This window comes from Hyperolius riggenbachi, chromosome 3 (assembly GCF_040937935.1).
Source record: "Hyperolius riggenbachi isolate aHypRig1 chromosome 3, aHypRig1.pri, whole genome shotgun sequence".
NCBI lineage: Eukaryota > Metazoa > Chordata > Amphibia > Anura > Hyperoliidae > Hyperolius > Hyperolius riggenbachi.
The window spans coordinates 316,775,190-316,796,903 of record NC_090648.1 but is presented as its reverse complement, the minus strand read 5'-3'; the positions used below and the strand labels follow the sequence as shown (position 1 = coordinate 316,796,903).

The following is a 21,714-nucleotide window of genomic DNA, read 5'->3' as shown; positions in this document are numbered from 1 at the left end:
GCCTCTGCACCATGGACACACCAGGTTTAGTATTTTCCCCCCTGATTTTTGCCTTAAAAACCTACGTACGTCTTATGGTCCGGAGTGTCTTCTGGTCCGAAAAATACAGTATTTCATATTTTCCACAAACTGATCAGAATGTTTTTACAATGGGCAATAAATTCTGAAAATTTAATTTTCTGATAAAAAAAATGTACATTACATTTTTCAATCCAATCTATCCCTTTTATTGAAAGAATAGGAACATAGAACATTTTGGCTCAAACATATATGCCTATCTTAATTGAGTACCATATGTAAGAGTATAATTTAAAGCCTGAAATTCTGTTGGTAATCCCATGTAGTCAAAGTTCTTCTTGGTAGCAAAAATACCAAGTGAGTGAGAGTGGACTGCATCAAATGCAACATTTAGATAATGTCCCAAGTACCAATAGATGTTGCGAAAAGTCTTTTGTGTCTAAAAAAATTCTAATAATGGTGTCCACCCTAGAAGTACCTGATATTTCAGCATCAGAACCTGTAAAGAGGAAATTCTATGCCTTACTACCAAGTATTGGCCACAATACTTGTTTATATGTTGTGTATATTTTTATTTTTAGTTTGTGTACATTCAACCCTTTATCCCACTCGAGGAGGTGAATCTGGCAGGCTGGGACTGAAACAGCAACAAATAAAACTTTTTTTTATAATCAGAGCAGGGTAGAGTTAGATCTTCAATGAAACACAGACACAAGTAAAACCTCAGAAGAGGTCTTAGTCTTTTTTCAGAGTACAGTATTTTAACTCAAACTAAATGTTTTTCATACAATTGGACTTCAATTTGTAAAAGTGTTTTGCATTGTGTATATTATAATATTTTGATGTTCTGTTTTACAGGCAGAATATTACTATGAGTTCCTCTCTCTTCGCTCCTTGGATAAAGGAATTATGGCTGATCCAACTGTAAATATACCATTACTGGGGACTATTCCAAACAAAGCTTCAGGTTTGTCCTATTGCTTAATCCATTTTCCAAATTTGTAGATCTCCTATTCTCTGCATTCATAAATCTTTGCTCTAAAAAGTAGGACGAGTCGAAACTATACTGATCAACTTTGCAGACAATGTTCTTCTCTATGAAAACAGCATTACCTGCATTTTTTTTTCAGTAATAGAAGAATATGGTGCTGTCTCTGACTATATAGTGAACAAAGTAAAAACCAGAGCACTATACTTAGACAAAAGGTCAGGAGCTGAGAGATAGATTGTAGTGTTATCAGTGAAAAGGGGATTCTGGAAAACCAAAAGAGCGTATTAAATGTCCCAGGCCATGAGTATAGATGGAGAAGAGAAGAGGTCATAGAACAGAGCCCTGTGGTACTGCAACAGATAATAGACATGGAGGAGAGTTAATGTTGGAATAGCAGACAGTGAAATAGCGTCCAGAAAGGTAGGAGCTAATCTAGGATAGTGCTAAACCCTTGGCATTCTGTGATGAGAGTGTTTGGAGAAACAGAAGGTGATCCACTGTGTGAAAGGCAGAGGGAAGGTCAAAGAGTATTAGTGCAGAAAATTGGCCTTTGGATTTTGCAATGAGGAGGACATTTACAACTTTGGTGAGGTCTGTTTCAGTGGCATGATGAGATCGGAAACCAAACTGGAGGGGGTCTAACAAGGAGTTAGTATACAGTAAGTCGGACAGTTCTGAATAGATGTATTGTTTTAGCACTTTGAAAGCCAAGGGAACAAGTGAGACAGGACAATAGTTAGAGAGGGCTGTAGGGTCCAAAGAAGGTTTCTTGTTTAGTGGTGTCATGAAGGAGGAAGGGAAAATGCCAGTTGAGATGGAGAGGTTGAAGATAGGTGTTAGAGCAGGGATGAAGGAAGAAGAGAGCTGGTGGGTAAAATAAGACGGAATGGGGCACAGAGAACAGGCAGTGAGGTGAACTGTAGAGATTAGTGAAATAAGGCACTGTTCGGCTAAAGAAATGAAAGCTGTTAGCGTTATTGACTGGCCAGGCAGAGAGGGGCTAAAAGACTTATAATATATTTATGAAGGTCTATAGAATCAAAGTTTTTCTTTATAAAATTGAAAATATTTAAGATTGTGAGAATTAAAAATCATGTCATTTTCAGTTTGCTGGTGAGTTTTTTTTTTTTTTTTTAATTATGATTGAAACAGTATTCATTGATTATTACAGTTATCCCATCTATGGTAAATATTCCTTCTGAGCATTCATATTCTTATGTTTTAGTTGTTCAGGTTGGTTTTCCATGCCTTGGTAGTCAAGATGGAGTTGCCGCATTTGAGGTTAATATCATTGTAATGAATTCAGAGGGCAATGTGATTCTACAGACACCACAAAATGCCATCTTTTTCAAGACATGCCAGCAAGGTACCAACTTTTTTCAACTTTCCATAGTGTATATTTAGTGATCCTTTATAGAAGTGCAGATGCAGAAAAGATAATGAAATATAGTGTGATTTTACTGTATCTTTTTTATTATGTATTCAAGTTAGGAATTTTCTTTGCCAGAGGTTACATCTGTAAAACCTGTGAGTGCGTATAGGAATAAATGTGTGCGTGGTACAGTACCAGTTTCAAGTGGCAGCATCTGAGTAATAATTTGAACAATTAGGAAAACAGACCTGACTGCTAGAGTCGAGTACAAATGCCCCCCCCCCCCCCTTCCCCCACACACTTATTGCTGCACCACTCACTATCCTCCATACGGCACTCCAAGCCCCTCCATCATAACTCCATTTTCATCATCTCTTTATGCTGCTGCTATTGTGCTACCTGCTGGTACTCTTCCTGTGTTATTTTATTTATGGGTTGTATAGTTGCCAAGCTGGGCTGGGAGCTGTGAAAATTGTGTGGACTGGGGTGCAGAATAGTGTTAACATGCCAGGCAGTGCACAGTCCTGGCATCGTTGGAGTTTTGCAGTGCACAGTCCTGGCATCATTGCAGTTTTGCAGTGCACAGTCCTGGCGTCATTGCAGTTTTGCAGTGCACAGTCCTGGCATCATTGCAGTTTTGCAGGGCACAGTCCTGGTGTCATTGCAGTTTTGCAGTGCACAGTCCTGGCATCGTTGGAGTTTTGCAGTGCACAGTCCTGGCATCATTGCAGTTTTGCAGGGCACAGTCCTGGCGTCATTGCAGTTTTGCAGTGCACAGTCCTAGCATCATTGCAGTTTTGCAGGGCACAGTCATGGTGTCATTGCAGTTTTGCAGTGCACAGTCCTGGTGTCATTGCAGTTTTGCAGGCCACAGTCCTGGCATCATTGCAGTTTTTCAGTGCACAGTCCTGGCATCATGGCAATTTTGCAGGCCACAGTCCTGGCATCATTGCAGTTTTGCAGGCCACAGTCCTGTTGTCATTGCAGTTTTGCAGTGCACAGTCCTGGCATCATTGCAGTTTTTTTTTTTTTTTTTCAAACAAATTTTAATGATTTTACATCTCTCACAGTACAGAGTATTTGTAATGTAGTAACATTCAACCTTGATAATCTCTTATGATATAAACTATGGTAGTAAGTGTGTGTCAAACTTTACTTCCGTATGAACGGTTTTAGAGACCTATAGTACAATAGCCCCCCCCCCCCCCTTATCTTTTATCCCTCCCCTAGTCCCTCTAAAACAAAAAACATGTCTTCCCTCTTCCCCCCTCCCCTTACCCTTTTCCCCCCTTTTCCGCTGTTCCTTTATATCAGTCTGTTATTTTTAATAGTTCTAGTTGACCCAGTATATCCCGTGTGGCGTACCATGTGGAATATTTAAATGGTCTGACAATATTTTGGATGTCTTCCCTAGAGAAGCTAGCCTCTATATACCTTTTCCACTTTTTGAAGAATGCTTTTGCTTTTTTCTCAGTATTTGTCCATGCGTCCAATTTGTCGATTGTGAATAGATGCAGGAGTTCTTGCTTTACATCCCATATCGTGGGACGAGAAGGGTAGATCCATTTATTGTATATTGTTTTCTTTGCTGCTGCAAGTATTGTATGTCCCAGATCAGTCAGTTTGTTTTGTGGATTTTTGGTTTCGTCCTCCTGCTGTTTTTTTGTGTCTTCAAAATGAAACAAATATGTTTGCAGTGTGATCGGTATGTCTCTCCTGCATATCAAATTTATATATTTGTTTATTTCTCTCCAATATTTTTTAATAATATTGCATTCTTATACGCAATGGAACAGATCTGCCTGAGGGAATTGACACTTAGGGCAATTAGGGGTGTAGTTGGCTGGTGGGTGTTTATACTTGATGTCAAAGGCGTATTTTGCCCTATGTATGAGCTTGTAGTGGGTCTCCCTCCAGGCCTCATTTTTGAATATTTGTCTGTAAATGAGGTTCCCTTCAATTATCTTCATCGTGACTTCTTGGTCATTGATCTCCTTTAGCCATGCTTTGAGGTTTTTGGTGGCATGAATTTCCAGGTGTATCTTGGACAGATTTTGTTGTATGTTGGCCAGAGAGAGCTTAATGCTTCCAGGTGCTAGAAATGCATCAAAGTCATTAAAGTTTTGTTCTTTGGATAGGTCTCTTGATAGACTTGAGATATAAGATTTGATTTGTGCATAATATAAAAAGTGGTATTTGGGAAGATTAAACTCTGTTCTGAGCTCCGTAAAGGTTTTCCATTTTCCCTCACTTAGATGAAAAAGATGCCCTAGTGTTTTTATTCCTTTATCCTCCCATATTGCGAAACCCTGGTGTGACAAGCTTGCAGGGAATCCCGGGTTTCCCCATAAGGGCATGTATTTGGACACTTGAGAGTGTAACTTAAAGCGTTTCCTCACTTCCTTCCAAGTTGCCCATGTGTCTCTAATTATCCCACTATGTTTGGCTTTAATTGGCAGTTTGGGGTAGCTTGTATGCAGGAGCGCAGCTAACGACCATGGTTCCATGAAAGATTTTTCTAATTCTATATTTGAAAAGATCTGGGTACCACATATCCAATCCTTCACATGTCTAAAAAGACAAGCTAAATTATAGTTTCGAATGTGTGGTACCCCTAATCCTGCCCACATCTTGGGTAGTTGTAGTTTATATAATGCTATCCTATGTTTCTTTCCGGCCCATAAGAATCTTGCTATTGCTCTTTCTAATTCCCGTATGTCTTGGTGCTTTAGTAATAATGGTATGGTTTGAAGTGGGAAAAGTAGTCTACCGAAGGTTATTGACTTCACCAAGGCCACTCTTCCCATTAAATTAATTGGTAGTTTCTCCCAATGTTTAAGTTGTTGATTTATTTTACTTATCAAAGGGGGGTAGTTTAGTGTATAAATCGAGTTGAGGTCTCTAGATAAGTGAATGCCCAGGTATCTTACCGTGGAGCAGATTTTGACCTTCAACTGTTTGCATTGTGTAATTAATTCGCTTCTAGGGGATAGTAGTAGGAGTTCGCTTTTAGTTTCGTTTATTTTAAAACCACTGAATTTTCCTATTTCCTGTATCAGTTGGAATACTAGCGGGATTTGGGATAGTGGCTTAGACATAAAAAGCAGAATATCATCAGCAAATAGTGTTTGTGTCAGTGTTGTCGATCCTACTTCTATTCCTTGGATTTTACGTTCTAGAATTCTTGCCATTGGTTCCAGAGCTAGGTTGAACAGAAGGGGTGACAATGGGCATCCTTGCCTTGTCCCCCTCTGCAGTGTGATGTGGGAAGATAGGAAGCCTGGTGTATATACTTGTGCTGTTGGTGCAGTATGTAGGGCTTTAATTAATGACATAAAGGGTCCTGAAAATTTGATGTATTCCAGTACTCTCAGTAGCCATTGCCAGTTGACATTGTCAAAGGCTTTTTCAGCATCTAGTAATAATAAAGCGTATTCGCGACTTGTCTTGGGATACAGCTTAGCATAGTCTAAGACTGTTAAGACTTTTCTTATATTAGATGTTGCTGATCTGCCTCTGACAAAGCCTGCCTGGCTTGGTTTTACTAACGCTGGCAACAGAGTAGCCAACCTGTCTGCCATTATTTTTGTTAATAATTTTAGGTCCTGGTTCATCAGTGATACTGGCCTATATGATTCAGGCATCAGCAGGTTTTTTCCTTGCTTGGGTAAAACCTTAATGTATGCATTATTTGCCGTATGTGGCAATGTTCCTGTGTTCAATATTGTGTTGAACATTTTTTGAAGGTGGGGTGTTACCTCTGTCTGTAGTATCTTGTAGTATTCGGCACTTAGGCCATCTGGGCCCGGTGCTTTTCCATTTGATAAGTTTTTGATAGTGTATATTATTTCTTCCTGGGTAATATTCGAATTTAAAATTTCCAGACCCTTTTCACTTAGTCCAGGAAGGCTTGCTTCCTGGAGTATGGAATCTATCTTTGCCTTGTCTATTGTTGAATTAGGTTCTGTATAGAGACTGGTGTAGAATTGTTGGAAGATCTCATTGATGCCCTTTGGATCATGTGTTAGAACACCCTTTTTATCTTGCAAGGTTGTTATTATCGTGTTCCCTCTGGCTCCTCTCGCTAGTGTGCTCAAAAGTTTTCCCATCTTGTTCCCAAATTTATGGAAGTATAACGTAGTATAGGTAGATCTGATCTTTTCTTTATGCCTAAGCCACTTATCCACTTCTGCCTTACCCTGTATCCAATTTTTTCTATTTTCCTCTGTAGGATTATGCTGGTGAAGTCGTCCCACCTGTCTGACTCTTTCCACTGCCTTTAAATATTCCTGATGAGCTTGTTTTTTTTTGTAGGCCATATGGGCAATTATCTTTCCCCTGATTACCGCCTTTGCTGTCTCCCAGAACAGGAAGTGTGAGGTTTCGTGTTCCCTGTTGTCCTGAGAATACTCCATCCACCATTGTTTTAATAAGCCTCGGAATTCCTCGTCGTCGTACATTTGCGTAGGGAATCGCCATAATATGTCTGTTCCTTTAGGGATTGAATCTGCTACTTCTATCACTATAGGTGAGTGATCAGATATGATGAGATCATGAATTTGTGTTTGCTGAACTCTGGGCATAAGTTTATCAGATATTAATAGGTAGTCTATTCGTGACCACATATCATGTGGGAGGGAATAAAATGAATATTCTCGGTCGTATGGATGGAGTATTCTCCAGGCGTCCACAAGGTTCCAGTTTTCCCTAAACGATTGAAATTGTAAGGCTTTTTTGACATATGTTCTATTAATTGGGCCTTTAGAGGTCCTATCTTCTCCTAGGTCTAGAACCGTATTAAAATCCCCCCTATTATTTTGTGGGTGGTAATGTGGGTGTTTAATTTTGTGCTTAATGCCTGGAAGTAGGATAGATTATCTTCATTTGGTGCATATATGTTATATATATATCTATACAATCTGATCCCTGCTGTAAACGAACTCTTACCAGACGTCCATCAAGATCATTGTCATGGTCCACAACCCGGTTTAGAATTCTTTTGTGAATTAATGTAATTGTTCCAGCCTTTCTGTTAACGGTCGGAGAACAGTAGACTTCCCCCACCCATTGTTTTTTTAGAAATTTGGAATGGAGTTCCGACAGATGCGTCTCCTGCAGTAACGCCACGTCTGCTCGTAATTTCTGCAGATGTCGCAGAACTTGGGAGCGCTTCTCGGGTGTCCTTAGACCTTTAGTATTCCATGAAATGATTTTAATGGCCATTAATCATGGGTGTCTGGGTATAAAAGTTGGTTCAACCACAACATCATATGAACAATAATTGCATCTATTCGTAAGGAACAGCGGAAAATTCTCCCCTTAGTACCCCCCCTATCCCCAACATAACTCAGTTTCCCCTGGATGTCTATTGCTGGTATTACCCTCAGGTAAGCTGAGACTAATGGAAACATATTCAACAGAAAAAACATATTACTTAGCTTACACTGTGACTTCTCTTCTTCCCTGAGAGTTAACGGCATATCTCCTTTTTAACTGTCTCTCCTGTCTACCCGAACTTTTCTTATACATTAACATATGTAATAGTAATAGCTTTAGTATAGCTCCTTTCAGCAGTACATATTTACCAGTCTACTGTGCAGTACCCCCCTTTTTTTTTTTTACGCATATGGCACCTCTAGTTGCTCCAGGTTGTCAGTCCTCGGTGTCTTCTGCTCTCTCTGGCCTTTCCTGAATACTTTGAGATTCGCTGCGTTGCAATTTTTCCAGAAAGGTGTCTGCTTCCTCTGGTCTTTTGAACAAATGCTGTTTTCCCTTCTGGTCTGTTATTCTCAAGGTTGCCGGGTACATGAGCGCGAATTTTAATTTGTATTCCACACATTTTGAGCAGGCCTTCGTGAATTTCTGGCGTTGTTTAGACACTTCTAACGAATAATCATTGAATAACCTGATCATCGCTCCTTGGTATTTCAAGGGTTCCTGTCGTTGGCGATATGTTCTGATGATAAGTTCTTTTTCCGAGTAGTCCAGATATTTTACCATTACTACTCGCGGTGGTAGATTCTTCTTGGGGTCTCGGAGTGGTCCCACCCGGTGAGCTCTCTCAACTTTGTATGTCTGTGTGAGACCTAGTAATTGTGGAAGATCTGTGGAGGTAAAACTTGCCAGGGCTTCAGCCGCATGTTCTTCCGGTAGGCCTATTATGCGAATGTTACTCCGGCGGGAACGGTTTTCCAAATCTTGCATTTTATCATACATTTCCAGGTTTTCCCCCTCCAGTCTTCTTATTTTAACTGTGTGAATTGCTTTTTCGTCTTCCAGACTAGAGATTCTTTGCTCAGCCATTGTAATACGAGTAGCATGCACTTGGATATCTTTCTGTATCTTTTTTAGTGACTGCGTCATAGCCTGATGGATCATGCTCTGCAACTCAGGCGTACGTTTCTGAACTACTGCTGTGGCAAGTTTCTCTAAATGTGTTCCGTCCATACCTCCATCTGCTTCACTCTGCGTTTCTTCCCCTTCGCTGTCCCACTGTTTGTTTTGTTCCCAGTGCGGAGAATTGTCGGATCTCTCCGTCTGTTCGTCTCCTCTGGTGGCCATTTTAGATTTCCGGGCCGCTCCTTGTCTCTTCTGTGACCGGGTTAGGTACTTCTCCATTCTGTCCGGTCTTTCTGCCCGTGTGTCCTCTGCTGATTCCCGTTCCGGAATAGTGTGGCTGGGGGTGCCGAATCGGGTGCGGGAGCATAAGAGATCGGGTAGATTCAGCGGAGCTCTCTCCTTTCCGTCTTCACATCAGGCGCCGGAACCGGAAGTCCGGCATCATTGCAGTTTTGCAGTGCACAGTCCTGGCATCATTGCAGTTTTGCAGTGCACAGTCCTGGCGTCATTGCTGTTTTGCAGGCCACAGTCCTGGCATCATTGCAGTTTTGCAGTGCACAGTCCTGGCGTCATTGCTGTTTTGCAGGCCACAGTCCTGGCATCATTGCAGTTTTGCAGTGCACAGTCCTGGCATCATTGCAGTGCACAGTTCTGGCGTCATTGCAGTTTTGCAGACCACAGTCCTGGCATCATTGCAGTTTTTCAGTGCACAGTCCTGGCGTCATGGCAATTTTGCAGTGCACAGTCCTGGCATCATTGCAGTTTTGCCGGGACATTCATATTTTTGAAATGTTACAATCAAGCAGAAAAATTGATTGTAATTCTTAAATTGAACAGTTATTTAAAAAAAATTATATGGTGTGTGGCCACCTTAAGACTGATCTTTTTATTTAATTTTTCTATTAGATTAAATGTTTGTTTCATATATTTTTTTTTGCTCTGTACAATAAATATATGGTATAATGAATTATATGTGTAGTACAGCTAAAAAATAGAGCATTAGTAGCAAATAAATGATTCTAATATTGTTTCCAGTGCCGAAAGAGTTAAGAAACTTCAGTTGTTATCTATGTAAAAGAGCTTCTCTGAGCTCTCCCACCCAACTTGGGTCAGCTACAATGCGGTTTTCTGGAGCAATTGTACATCAAAGAAACAGTCAAAGACAGATTTAGATACAATTTTTACTGCAGGTGGCATGTAATTGTAAATATGACAGAATTATGCAGTGTTATAAAAAAAAAAAAAAAAAAAAAGCTATATATATATATATATATATTGGAAAATAAAAATATGAGACTATTTTCTTTGCTACTAATGTTCTATTAACTATCAGTACTACGCATACAATTCATTATATCACAAGTTTTTTTTCACTTCAGTGTCACTTTGAACTGTAGCACGATAAGAGATTACGTGACATTGGGTAAGAGTTGATTTACCAGCTTTGTTCCTGTTTTAAACCTTTTTTTTAAGCAAAGTGCCCAGGTGGTTGTAGAAATGGAGGCTACTGTAATGACAGACACGTCTGTGAATGTCCAGATGGCTTTTATGGGCCACACTGTGAGAAAGGTAAGATATTTTTTGTGCACAAATATATTAAATATAAGGATCAGCATGCGGGGGGGGGGGGGGGGGCAGTTGCCTCAGGTCTCTTATTATTGGGCCCCTCAGTAGCTCCTTCATGCCCAACTATAGGGTAGTTCAGAGGAAAGCAGGCGAAGGAGTATTTACTGTTACAGGAGAGGTTACAGTCTCTTTCCACTCCTCATGTTCTCACCAGTGTCAACAGCAGTAGATGGTAACAAGGAGAGTCAACCAAGACAGCAGTCTAGCTGGGTGAGGGCAAACTACAAACGCTGCAGTGACAATAAAAGTTCCCTCAAAAAGCACACTTCGCGCCGATATGGGATTGAATCAGATCACACTTTACCAATTACTACACTGCCGGTTCGCCACCTCTTTCAATGATTGAAATATATTAGATAAGAGGCTAGCGCTCACGGTCTTTCACAGTAAGCAGCTTAAAACACAATATATTACCCCTGCACAAATCATGAACAATAACCAGTAGGCATAAAATAATTCGCCAAGAGAAAGTCCACACAGTTCCACTGAGTATAAAGTCTCTATTCACATCCACTCTAGGCTTCTTCATGCTCCACCAGTAATCACATCAGGCACATAGATAGAGATAGCTGTCACCACACCCCAGTGAGATAACACTCACCGTGTGCTAAGACCCACTGTCAGGTCAGATGCCGCCTTTGGGACCGTTACAGGTCGTAGGGGATAATTAGGCACCATGACTTCAGATAACATAATTAAGCAGCATAACTCCCAAAAACAAAAGTATAAAGCATGCCCCACAAATTACATAGTTAGACAGTGTGTCTCCCAAATCCAAATTAGGCAGCATGACTTCACCATAGCAATTAGTTAGCATTACCTCCAACTAACATAACTGCTCACTATGGGCTTGATTCATCAAGCTGCGCTGCTAGCAGCGCCGCTTAATGAGGGGAGCACAAGCTCAGTGCACGCTATGCTGCTGTACTGCAGCATAGCGTGCAGGTGGGATGAGTGGAGCGGTCATTAGTTACAAGGAGTGCACGTAAGTTATCAGCATACAATGCAGTGCGCTACCACAGCATAGCATGCACAGAACTCGTGCGCCTCTCATTAAGCTGCGCTGCTTTAAGCAGAGCAGCTTGATCAATCAAGCCCTATGACCCCTAAACTATATAATTAGGCAACATGTCCACTAAATAACATAACAAAATACTATGCAACGTATCCCCTGTAGGAGATCTGACCAAGGAATAATTGAACCCAGCCTGGCCTTTAGGGTTACACACCGATTGACTACAACTAGGAAGTCGTTTTAAATGATGGATTGCCCTAAAAGTTGGCTATAGTGCAAATATATTGCATTGTTGATCAGGGATTCATTTTAACTACACTATATGCCAGTGAACAACTAAAGACCAGTAATTAACAAACTTTTAATCACTCTTGAAAAAAATGGTTGATGAGCATTCACATATGTGAAAATCTTGCAAGCTTTTCTTTCATGACAAATAAGAGAACAGAATCTGAAATAAAGTACAGATGTAAGCGGTATGTGAAAATATGGCTAATTTTATAACATAATTCACTTTTTCTCTCTATTCTCTACTCTGTATCTTTCTCAAGATCAAATCACATTTAAAAGCTGTTAAAGGTTCACAGCAGTTTTCTTAAGCTCACATTTTGATAACAAAAAAATACAGCTGAGCATATGTTAGCCCTAAGGATTCTTTTTATAGCGCTGCCAACATTTAGGGAGCTGGCATTGCATCTTGAACACTTCCTTGTGATCTGACTGATCAATCTATCAGTGACAATACAATAACATAAAACTATTTAACAAGCGAAAGATAAACTATGAATTTAGTTTCAACAGTTATTTTTTACCTTCCTTGTAATTGCAGGATATGGCATTCCTGCTCTGAAATGTACTTGCTCTTTGAAATTCCCAGTGCAGAGAGAACTGGAATAGATTAAAAGATGGCCCAGACTGCACCATGTAAAACTTAACTCCTTAAAGTGGACCCAAATTAAAAATACAAGATTTCAGAAATAAAATCTATTTTCTAAATTATAATAATAAATAGCAGCCTTTGTTCAGCTGCATGATGCCAAATATAAAATATTTTACATTTATTGAAGGAGCCCCTCCCTTCCTTTCATATTGCCGGGACAGAAACCGGCAAACTGGTGGAATGTCTGGCAAAGGAGGAATTGCTAATGGCTGCCATCTGTATAACCCTTGTTATGAAAAGAGAAGGGTGAAAAGCATGCACTGAAATGCCCATAGGCTTGAAGGAGTGTTTATTTATCTTTGTATGTGTCAGAGTGGTGCATCTAAATATTTTGAATTAAATAAATGTTTGGTTTGGGTCCGCTTTAATCATTGGAACTAACGTGGCTGGTTTATTGCATGCTCATACTTGGACTTCATCTGGCTGCAAAATATTTTAGCATCACTGTATTACCATTGCCAATTACCACTTAAACTATCTAAACTATCTGCATATTTTTTTTAACTGGTTGACATTTATCAGTTTTAAAACAATAATAAACACTGTATGATGTGGTTGCATGCTTGGCTGCAGTGTTGCTCTCAAATATTAGCCAAAATCATTTTCAAATCAAAAATGGCATTTTCGATTCCGAGAAAATTTTTCGTGAAAATACATCGTATTTCAGAATGTAAACATTGCCCCTGAAATGCACTGTACTGCTGTCAGGAAAAGTATGTGTTATCGTATGTAATTACACATAAATTGCACTACTATGCACGAGAACATTTATAGTGTCAACAAAGCTTTGAATCTCAGCAACCAATCTTATTCATCACAGGCTTGGGATAATTCATTTTGGATAGGATGTTTTTGTTATATGCCAGTTAACCAGAGCAGGCAAAAGTAAACAGGCGTGAACTTGAAAAAACCTACAATACAATTTCAAAAGAGACAGAGGGCCTGCTACAATTCAGTTAAATAATAGTCTTGCTCTATGTGCATCTTTTATCTCCCTGATATTGAGTCTTTCTTTAAACACAAGTAATTTGCTTCCCATCTCACCCCCGATGTTGTTCCTCAGCAAAAAGGAATCTCATTGTCACTGTATTGACCAACAGGAAACCTGGGTGGCAAAATCAAAAATTCTTCTGCCATGTTTCTTAGAATAAGTGCAATAGTAAGTATAAGGAACCCAGCATAATGCATCTTTGAATCAGCTGCTTGGGCTTCCCATTGATGTATTGATCGGAACAATAAGATTACTCCTCATGGAGGACTCTCACTGGTCCAATCAATGTACATATTGAGCAAGAGATGTAAAAATGATTTTGCTTTTAGCCTATTGTGGCTTTAGTGCAGCAGGTAGTGGCGGAGGTCCCAGCAGTGTTGGAAGTGATCTCAGCAGTGCTGCAGTGGGGAATAGCGGTGGTGTTAGTAAAAACGCAGTAGATGTGCAGCCAGCAGTGGTGGAAGTGTGACTTGTGGGAAAACCTGCAGGCAAGATTTTAGAACAAAGAGGGTGGCAGAAAAGAAAACTAACAATGAAGAATAAAGTATACAGATGAAAGTGATAGAATAAAGAAATGTACAGATGAAAAAATGAACACAGATTATTTTTCTTTATCAAAATATAATTTTTTTTTAAACTTTCTTTTTACTAGATTTTTCAAAAACATGACAAGAATAAAAGATAGCATAACATACAGCACATCTTGCAATTTGTAGACAGACAATATTACTTGTGCTCAAAAGCAAATATGATAACTGTATGAGTAATAAAAAGTAGAAAACACATTTTTAATGAATGTTATGTCAGAGTTTCAGACCACTTTAATCTTGATTGAACAAAGTGGCAGACCTGCAAACTATGGAATGCCTCAGAGTCGGGAAGAAGGGATTTTTCCTGGTCTCTGATGAAGCAAGGTTAATCCTTGCGAGACAGCTGTCAGACACCTTTCCTCCCCCCACTGCTGTAACTATTGTGTCAACCCGGTCACAAGAAAGGGTATTTTATGCAGCGGTGCCCATCTTTCTCTTCATTTGACCTGGATTTTTCCTGAATCTGGGGCCAGGTTATAAGTACACCATCACTCAAAAGGTCTGCTACAGAGTTAATGCCCCTTGCCCTCCAGTTCCCCAAGCCAAGCCACAAACTCCTGGGGAAAGTCAGTATTATAAAATAAAGACTCCAAGCTAGAGAGGGGGCCCAATAGATCGAGCTGCTCAGACAGCGATTTCATTATTTAAAGCGACTCAGAGAATGAAAGCAGTTAGGGTTTCTGGACAGGCCTGCCTAAGGATCACTTTGATGAACTTTGTTGCCTATGCAATATTTTTGCTCTCTTTGGCCGATCCTAGGCCATACTTTGATGGACTGCCCAATCGCTGCATGACTTGCATTAAGCTGTCTCTGTACTAGTGTGATCCTGTCTATTGTGTCTGTATATATTTTGTATTTGCTGTACGTGTATTTGTATGCTACTTTTTGCCACTTTTTGATGCATATGTTGCTTACATCAGTATTCAGTACACAACCCTGTACTATTTATATATTAATATTCTGATAATCGTTTTGTGATTATAATATAGCTTCACTTATTGTATCAATCTATTGGTGCACTGGTCATTTTATTCTTATAGAGTGTTTAGGACCAATTTGGTTTGTTTTACCGACTAAGCACCCATCTAGGCTACTTTTGTTCTATTGCATAGGTATAAGGTCTAAAGTGTGCAGACGACCTATATTTATCAATTTCCTACCACTAGTTTTCTTCATAGCAGGACAAGCATTGCAGATAAGCATGCCAGAAAATAGCAGGGGGGTTTAGACCACCCCTAGAATGGGAGCCAGAGCTGGACCCAAATGAACACTACAAACTCTAATAATTCTAGGAAATTCTCATGAACCAGACTGACAGACACCCAAAACAGTCACCAGAATCAACTAAACACAGAGAAATACTTAAGGTCACCCCTTTCTAAAGCTGTAGCAGAACTTGCTTCCATTCGAGGAAGGAAGGAAGGAACTATGGTGAACACCGAATGCTTGTAAGTGCAATTGCAATTTCATGCTACTGAACTTGTACTTTTACCCACTACTAGTTACCTTGGAGAGCCATGATTGGTGGAGAACCACGAATGGTGAAAGGGAAGAAGTGTTCCCTGAACCAATCAAAGTGCCTGTAAGGGAAAGATCATGGCTTCAATGAGAAGCCAACGATCTTTTCTGTAACAACACTGTCTGTGTGCTTGTTCAAAGCACTCAAACTAGTGAGTGTGGGAACATCTAGTGGGGGAAAAAATATATATATAAAAGTAATAGTACACAGTTTACACTTTTTACATTAAATAAAAATAAATGAATACACCCCCCCCCCCTCCCCATAGTTACCAAAATAAAATACACATTTATTTCAAAATAATATATTGTCACCATACATTGTACTAGGGACGTAATTTAAACGTTGTAATAACCGGAACAAACGGGCAAATAAAATGTGTTGGTTTTATTTACAGTAGCATTGTTTATTATAAAACTGAAGGAATTAGAGAAATGGTGTATTTTTTTTTTCATTTCCCACCAAGTTTTCCCTATAAATTGAATAGAAAATAAAGTAATTACTGAAAACAAATATCACCCCCCCCCCCCCCAAATAAAACTAATTTGTGGTGAAAATAAAACATATTTATTTTGGTGTGATAAATAGTGATAAAGTTATTGGAGAATGAAAGGGAAGAGTGCTGACAGGTGAAAATTGCTCTGGTCCGTTTGGGGTGAAGTGGTTAAAGACAATTAAGACAAGACCTGTTTTTTTTTTTGTTTTTGTTTATTCTGGTTCCTGGTCAGAGTGTCTGCTTCATAAGCATGTCCCAGAATTAGCAATGTCTTTAATGTTACAGAGAACACTCCTTGTTTAGAGCTCAGACCTCCTTCAAACTGTGTTAAGCTGGCATTATATTAAATGTGTGTTTTATCTGTAATTTTGTTATAGCTCTCTGTATGCCTCGGTGTCTAAATGGTGGGCTCTGTGTAACTCCAGGATTGTGCATCTGTCCACCAGGGTATTATGGCATCAGCTGTGATAAAGGTATGTGTCTAAACAGTAGAAACATGTGGTCTTGTACATATTGTAAGAGAATCTGATGGTATAAATTACTGTACATTAAAGTACAGAGAATAATTTCTGTAGAATATTCAGGTGGAGTTTCTTTTATAGGCATATGTGGGTAGAAACAGCTATGTTTTTTGTAAAAGTGGTACTTTTTTACTGGTTAACTTAAAAAAGTTACATAATGAAAGCTTTGAGAGACCTAGGGGGTGATTTACTAACATCACAGTAATCTGCAATTGTGAAAAAAATCTCCACTGCATATTCACTAAAGAAAAACAGGCTGCTTGTGTGCCTGCTCCTGGGTGCGCACAATCATGATGGCAGACTGGGAATCTCCTGTATATTTCCCAGCCATCGCTGTGCTGCTGGCCAACTAAATGCAGATGATTATGCTTTTTTCTACATATTACAACATGCAGGGATGTTTTATAAATGTCTGTGGGGCTTATTCGAATTTACATTGAGAATCCCTATGTTATGGACAAGTACAGATGCTCTGTAGCAAATACAAATAAGCTCTACTGGTCCTTATATGAATTATCCTTGGGAGATTTCCATTGGTCCAGACCATATATTTAAAAAATACATGCATTCATAAAGTTCAATCTCAGTACACCTCAATCCAAAGGAAGGAAAAATTCACAAGGGCAGAAATCTCCCTGCCTGTATCAAGGTATCATCTTCCCACACATAGCAGTCACAGCTGTGGATACCTTTCAAAATAAAGAAAGCATCCAAGCCCCTTTTAAATGGAGAAATAGAATTTGCCATAACTATGTCCTGTGGTAACATATGCCACATGTTAACCACTCTAAAGGCCCATACCCACGGCATCATTTTGCAAATGATTTTTTCACGATATTGTGCAACAGCGTTTAATAAAATTTATTCAAATGATGTGCCACGATGCATGCCACCTGAGGCAAAGACTTGGTAAAACTTGGTAGTATTCGAGTCTTGTGATCGGTCTAAAATTACCGCAGTATTCTGATTTCCTCTAAAAATATCTGCATTCTCGGATTGGTCCAGTGCTTATTTTGAGTTTTATGTTTGGGCTAAAATTTCCGAGTCTCGGAAATGCGACTTTTCCACAGAATTCCGATTTCCAAGACCAATTTCCGATTACCGCTGCGGTAAGCCGATTTCCGATCCGAAACTCTGTAATTGGTATTCCGCAGAAATGTTCTGACCATTCCTAATAAAAATCCAGATGCCCAGTAGATGGACTGTATAGTTTGCGATAGTCATTATAGCCTGGAACAAGTCTGTGTCATTCTTTCATTAAAGTTTTTTTTGTATAAGTTTTTGATCTTTTTTTATTGCTTTTAAATGTTGTAGGAATTGGTGAGTATTACTAATGCACCTCTGTACTCATCCACCTAAATGGTAGTAGGGCAGATATGACGTCATCCTTCTCATTAAAGGGACTTACATATTCCCACATAAGTTTACCCCTTTCATTACCCCAACTCTGTTTTGCTGAAGGATTGGAACCCCATGCTCACAAGCTCTGCCCACCTGGCCACTCAACCTACATAGAGTTTAAAAAAAGCTTGCTGTATTCACTAATGTTTTTTTTTTTTGTTTTTTTTTATACAAATTAACTTTTTCAAACGTTTATTTTAATCTGAATTTTGATACAGTGCAAGTGGCCGGTCCACTGATGATGGCAGCATTCTGCCCACCAAGCAGTACAATGTTTAAAGATGAATAGGGAAACATGCATGCACAAGCATTGTTTCCTCTTGTATTTCAGTGGAGCTGATTGTGAACTATGAACCGCTCTTGGTGCTCAGAATGCTACAGCAACCCACAGCTGCTCGCTTTGGACAGGATGCATTTAGATTGTAAGCTCTCAAGGGCTCTCTCCCCCTTTTGTGTCTTGGAATTCATTATACATTTTATTCATCATGTTACTTGTGTCACTGTCATTACCAAGTCTATATTTTGTATCGATTCTGTATTTTGTCACCAATTATGTATTTTGTATATTGGTCTATTGCATTTGTCTGTATTATTATGTACCCCATGTTTGTTTCTTACTTTGTACAGTGCCACGGAATATGTTGGTGCTTTATAATTTAATAATAAAATAATAATACTTGGCATCCAGCAAACCAACAGATCATGAAGTTATAGTGGATACATTCCTCTTTCCTTCCATCTGCGTGTTTCAATAGATGGCCAGTGGTGGGATGTGAGCAGCCTGGTGAGACCTGTCATGGGGAATTATGGGGATCCAGCCCATTACCTGCCACAGTCCACCCATGGTTCTCTTCCTACATACAGATGGTGCACTGTAGATATTGCTGGGAAAGAGCATTCAGTTGGGTTTTGATGAGCAAGTCTTTGCATTATATTATTATGATTATTTAGTATTTATATAGCGCTGACATCTTCCGCATCACTGTACAGAGTATATTGTCTTGTCACTGAACTGTCCCTCAGAGGGGCTCACAATCTAATGCCTATCATAGTCATACAGTATGTCTATGTATGTATCGTGTAGTGTATGTATCATAGTCTGGGGCCAATTTATGAGGAAGCCAATTAACTTATCTATATGTTTTTGGAATGTGGGAGGAAACCGGAGTGTCCGGAGGAAACCTACACAGACACGGGGAGAACATACAAACTCCTTGCAGATAGTGCCCTGGTTGGGTTTTGAACTGGGAACCCAGCAGGAACCCAGTGTAGCAAGGCAAGAGTGCTAATCACTACGCCACCGTGCTGTTCATTATGAATTCAGTTCCTAATCTGTTTGCTGTACCGAGACTCATAAAAGCTTGTGCAAAGTGTATTAAAATTCTACCATGTTTTCTTTATGCAGCAAATTGCACAGCCAACTGTCTAAATGGAGGAACATGCTTTTATCCTGGAAAGTGCATTTGCCCAGCTGGTTATGAGGGAGACCAATGCGAAATAAGTAAGTTAACAGAACCTACTCTGCTGTAAAACAGAGGTCGTGTGGTTTTTTTTTTTGTCTGTGTTAAGTTAAAAAAGTTGTAAAGCTAGAAATTGTTACTACCACAGCAACTTAAAAGCTGCTTTTATTTATGTCAAGATCAAAGTATTTTCAGAGGTCTGGCATCAAAGCTTTTCACACATGCCACTGTAACAGGGTGGTATTTGAAGCTGAGAGAGATGTGCTCACATTTTCCTATCAGCTGTGATGCAAATAATCCATCTCATATTTAGCCTAACCTGTTAGAACCCAGTATATGCAATGTACATGGTGAGAGAAGACTGTTCATCTCCCCCTATCAAAGGCTGACTTAAAATAAAGCAAAAGTGTGCGTGTGTATGTGGTGTGGTGTGGTGGTGTGTGTGTGTGTGTGTGTGTGTGTGTGTGTGTGTGTGTGTGTGTGTGTGTGTGTGTGTGTGTGTGTGTGTGTGTGTGTGTGTGTGTGTGTGTGTGTGTGTGTGTGTGTGTGTGTGTGTGTGTGTGTGTGTGTGTGTGTGTGTGTGTGTGTGTGTGTGTGTGTGTGTGTGTGTGTGTGTGTGTGTGAATTACCCTTGGGAGATTTCCACTGGTCAAGACCACATATTTAAAAAATAAAAAAATGTAAGTACACAGCTTAGTGCGTTCAATCCATCCATTTATAAATGTAATTTCTTTAGTGTCTCATGTAAAGGGTATCTGAAGCAAATTTGAATTTTAGAATTAATACAATTTTACGGGTGTATAGCACTTGTTGCAGAAACTGTTGCTTATTGCCTTCAGGGTTCCTCCTGTTCCCCGTTCTTGCCCTTTTTAATATTCGACTGCCTAGGCAGTTGAAAGCTCTCAGCAGGAAGTGCGTGTTGCCATGAACAAGCACATACATACTGGGCATGTTTGTTTTCCGACCTGTACATGCCCTCCTCAACAATTACCTTAATTTTTTTCTGTAGTTTAAGCCCCAGAGTATGCAGTGATGAACAGTAGTTTACAAAGTAGGTCTTCAATGACTTGTATGCATACCACAAGGGGTACTTCAAATAGCTTCAAGGGGTGCTTGGAGTTGATATAGTTGATGAAGTAAAGCACATTTTTTCAGCTTTAGAAAAAGCAATTATCAAATGCAACTCTTGAGGATCATTTATAGGGAACTAATAAGCTAATACATTTGAATGGGTACTTGAGATAATCTTACTTGTACAGGGGGTACTTGGTAAGCATTAGTGTTCATAAGGTGATACAAAGTAATGTTGAGAAACACTGGTTTACAACATGGCTATACTATACTGATTATTGAGCACTGGTACACAATTCCTGGCCTAACATGTTGCAAGCTGCACAGCACAAAAAATGGTGAGCAGTAAAAGGTAATTTACAGTTATAGTGCGCAGACCAGCAACACTGGTGCTCAGTGTCTGGTCTAACATCCTGCAAATGTAAAGGTAGTAGAATAAGCCCCATAGTGAAAACCAGTGATGATGACCAGTAAAGGTAGCTCATGTATGTACCCTGCTGACAAGCAACACTGCTGCTTAGGGCCTGGTCTAATATTTTGCTGCTGCGATTGTAGTAGAATAATTTTGGCTAACATACCTGAACCCATAGAAAGTAGTTACATAGAATGCTATTCCAAGCTAGGAAGCTCATCCTCTCTATGTGGATTAACCCAGATCCTACACGTGCATCCTCTTGGATTACTCAAATAAATTCTTATTAAAGATTAGAAAAATTAATTTATATGCACAGAGGAGCATCTCACAAATTCGAAAAATCTGGGCACCGTGGCTTGATACCCCTGGCCTACTTGATCGAGCCCTGGTATGTGATAGATTGTTTTTGGCTCCGGTATAATTTGATCAGTTGTGAAGTGGACGTGCTCCCTCTTTCTGTACCAATGTTATCTCTACTATGGGTATGTTTTGTAATATACTTACAGTTTTTCTAATCTTTTGTCATGATCTAGTCAGGTTACCTGTTTCTGTATTGCTGTCTACATTGGCTGCTGCTGCTGCATTGTTTGTCATTCTATGCTGCATTTGTTTGTATTGCATCCGTCTTTTTTCTTAATAAAGGCTAATTTAAAAAAAAAAAAAAAAAAGAATAATTTTGGCTACAGATACTTAGATTAATGCTATATGGTACATATCTCCCTGATATTATAGCTTACTACCAGATAGGGAGGCAGTGTTCACTACAAGGTCTTGTAGTTATGATCGCTGTTATAGTTCATACCTTACTTCTGAACATTTTATTTATTTAGGAATAGTCCTGCACTTTGTGGTGCTTGAAAGTATCACAGATTATCCTCACATTAATTCCTGGAGAGGTCCTGACTCCTCAGATAACCTCCACAAATCAGAATCCTGACTTGGAGCTAA

General features: G+C 39.5%; 1 protein-coding gene across 3 annotated transcripts in view; it reads left to right on the top strand.

Moving 5' to 3' along the window:
- The window catches only part of WIF1 (WNT inhibitory factor 1), a 121,376-nt gene that overhangs the window by 78,151 nt on the left and 21,511 nt on the right, over positions 1 to 21,714 (top strand). For all 3 annotated transcript variants that reach the window (XM_068276759.1, XM_068276758.1, XM_068276757.1), the window contains 5 exons: positions 877 to 985; positions 2,235 to 2,375; positions 10,194 to 10,289; positions 16,276 to 16,371; positions 19,226 to 19,321. In XM_068276759.1, the coding sequence (XP_068132860.1) occupies positions 877 to 985; positions 2,235 to 2,375; positions 10,194 to 10,289; positions 16,276 to 16,371; positions 19,226 to 19,321 (538 nt within the window). The remainder of the gene's footprint in view (positions 1 to 876; positions 986 to 2,234; positions 2,376 to 10,193; positions 10,290 to 16,275; positions 16,372 to 19,225; positions 19,322 to 21,714) is intronic.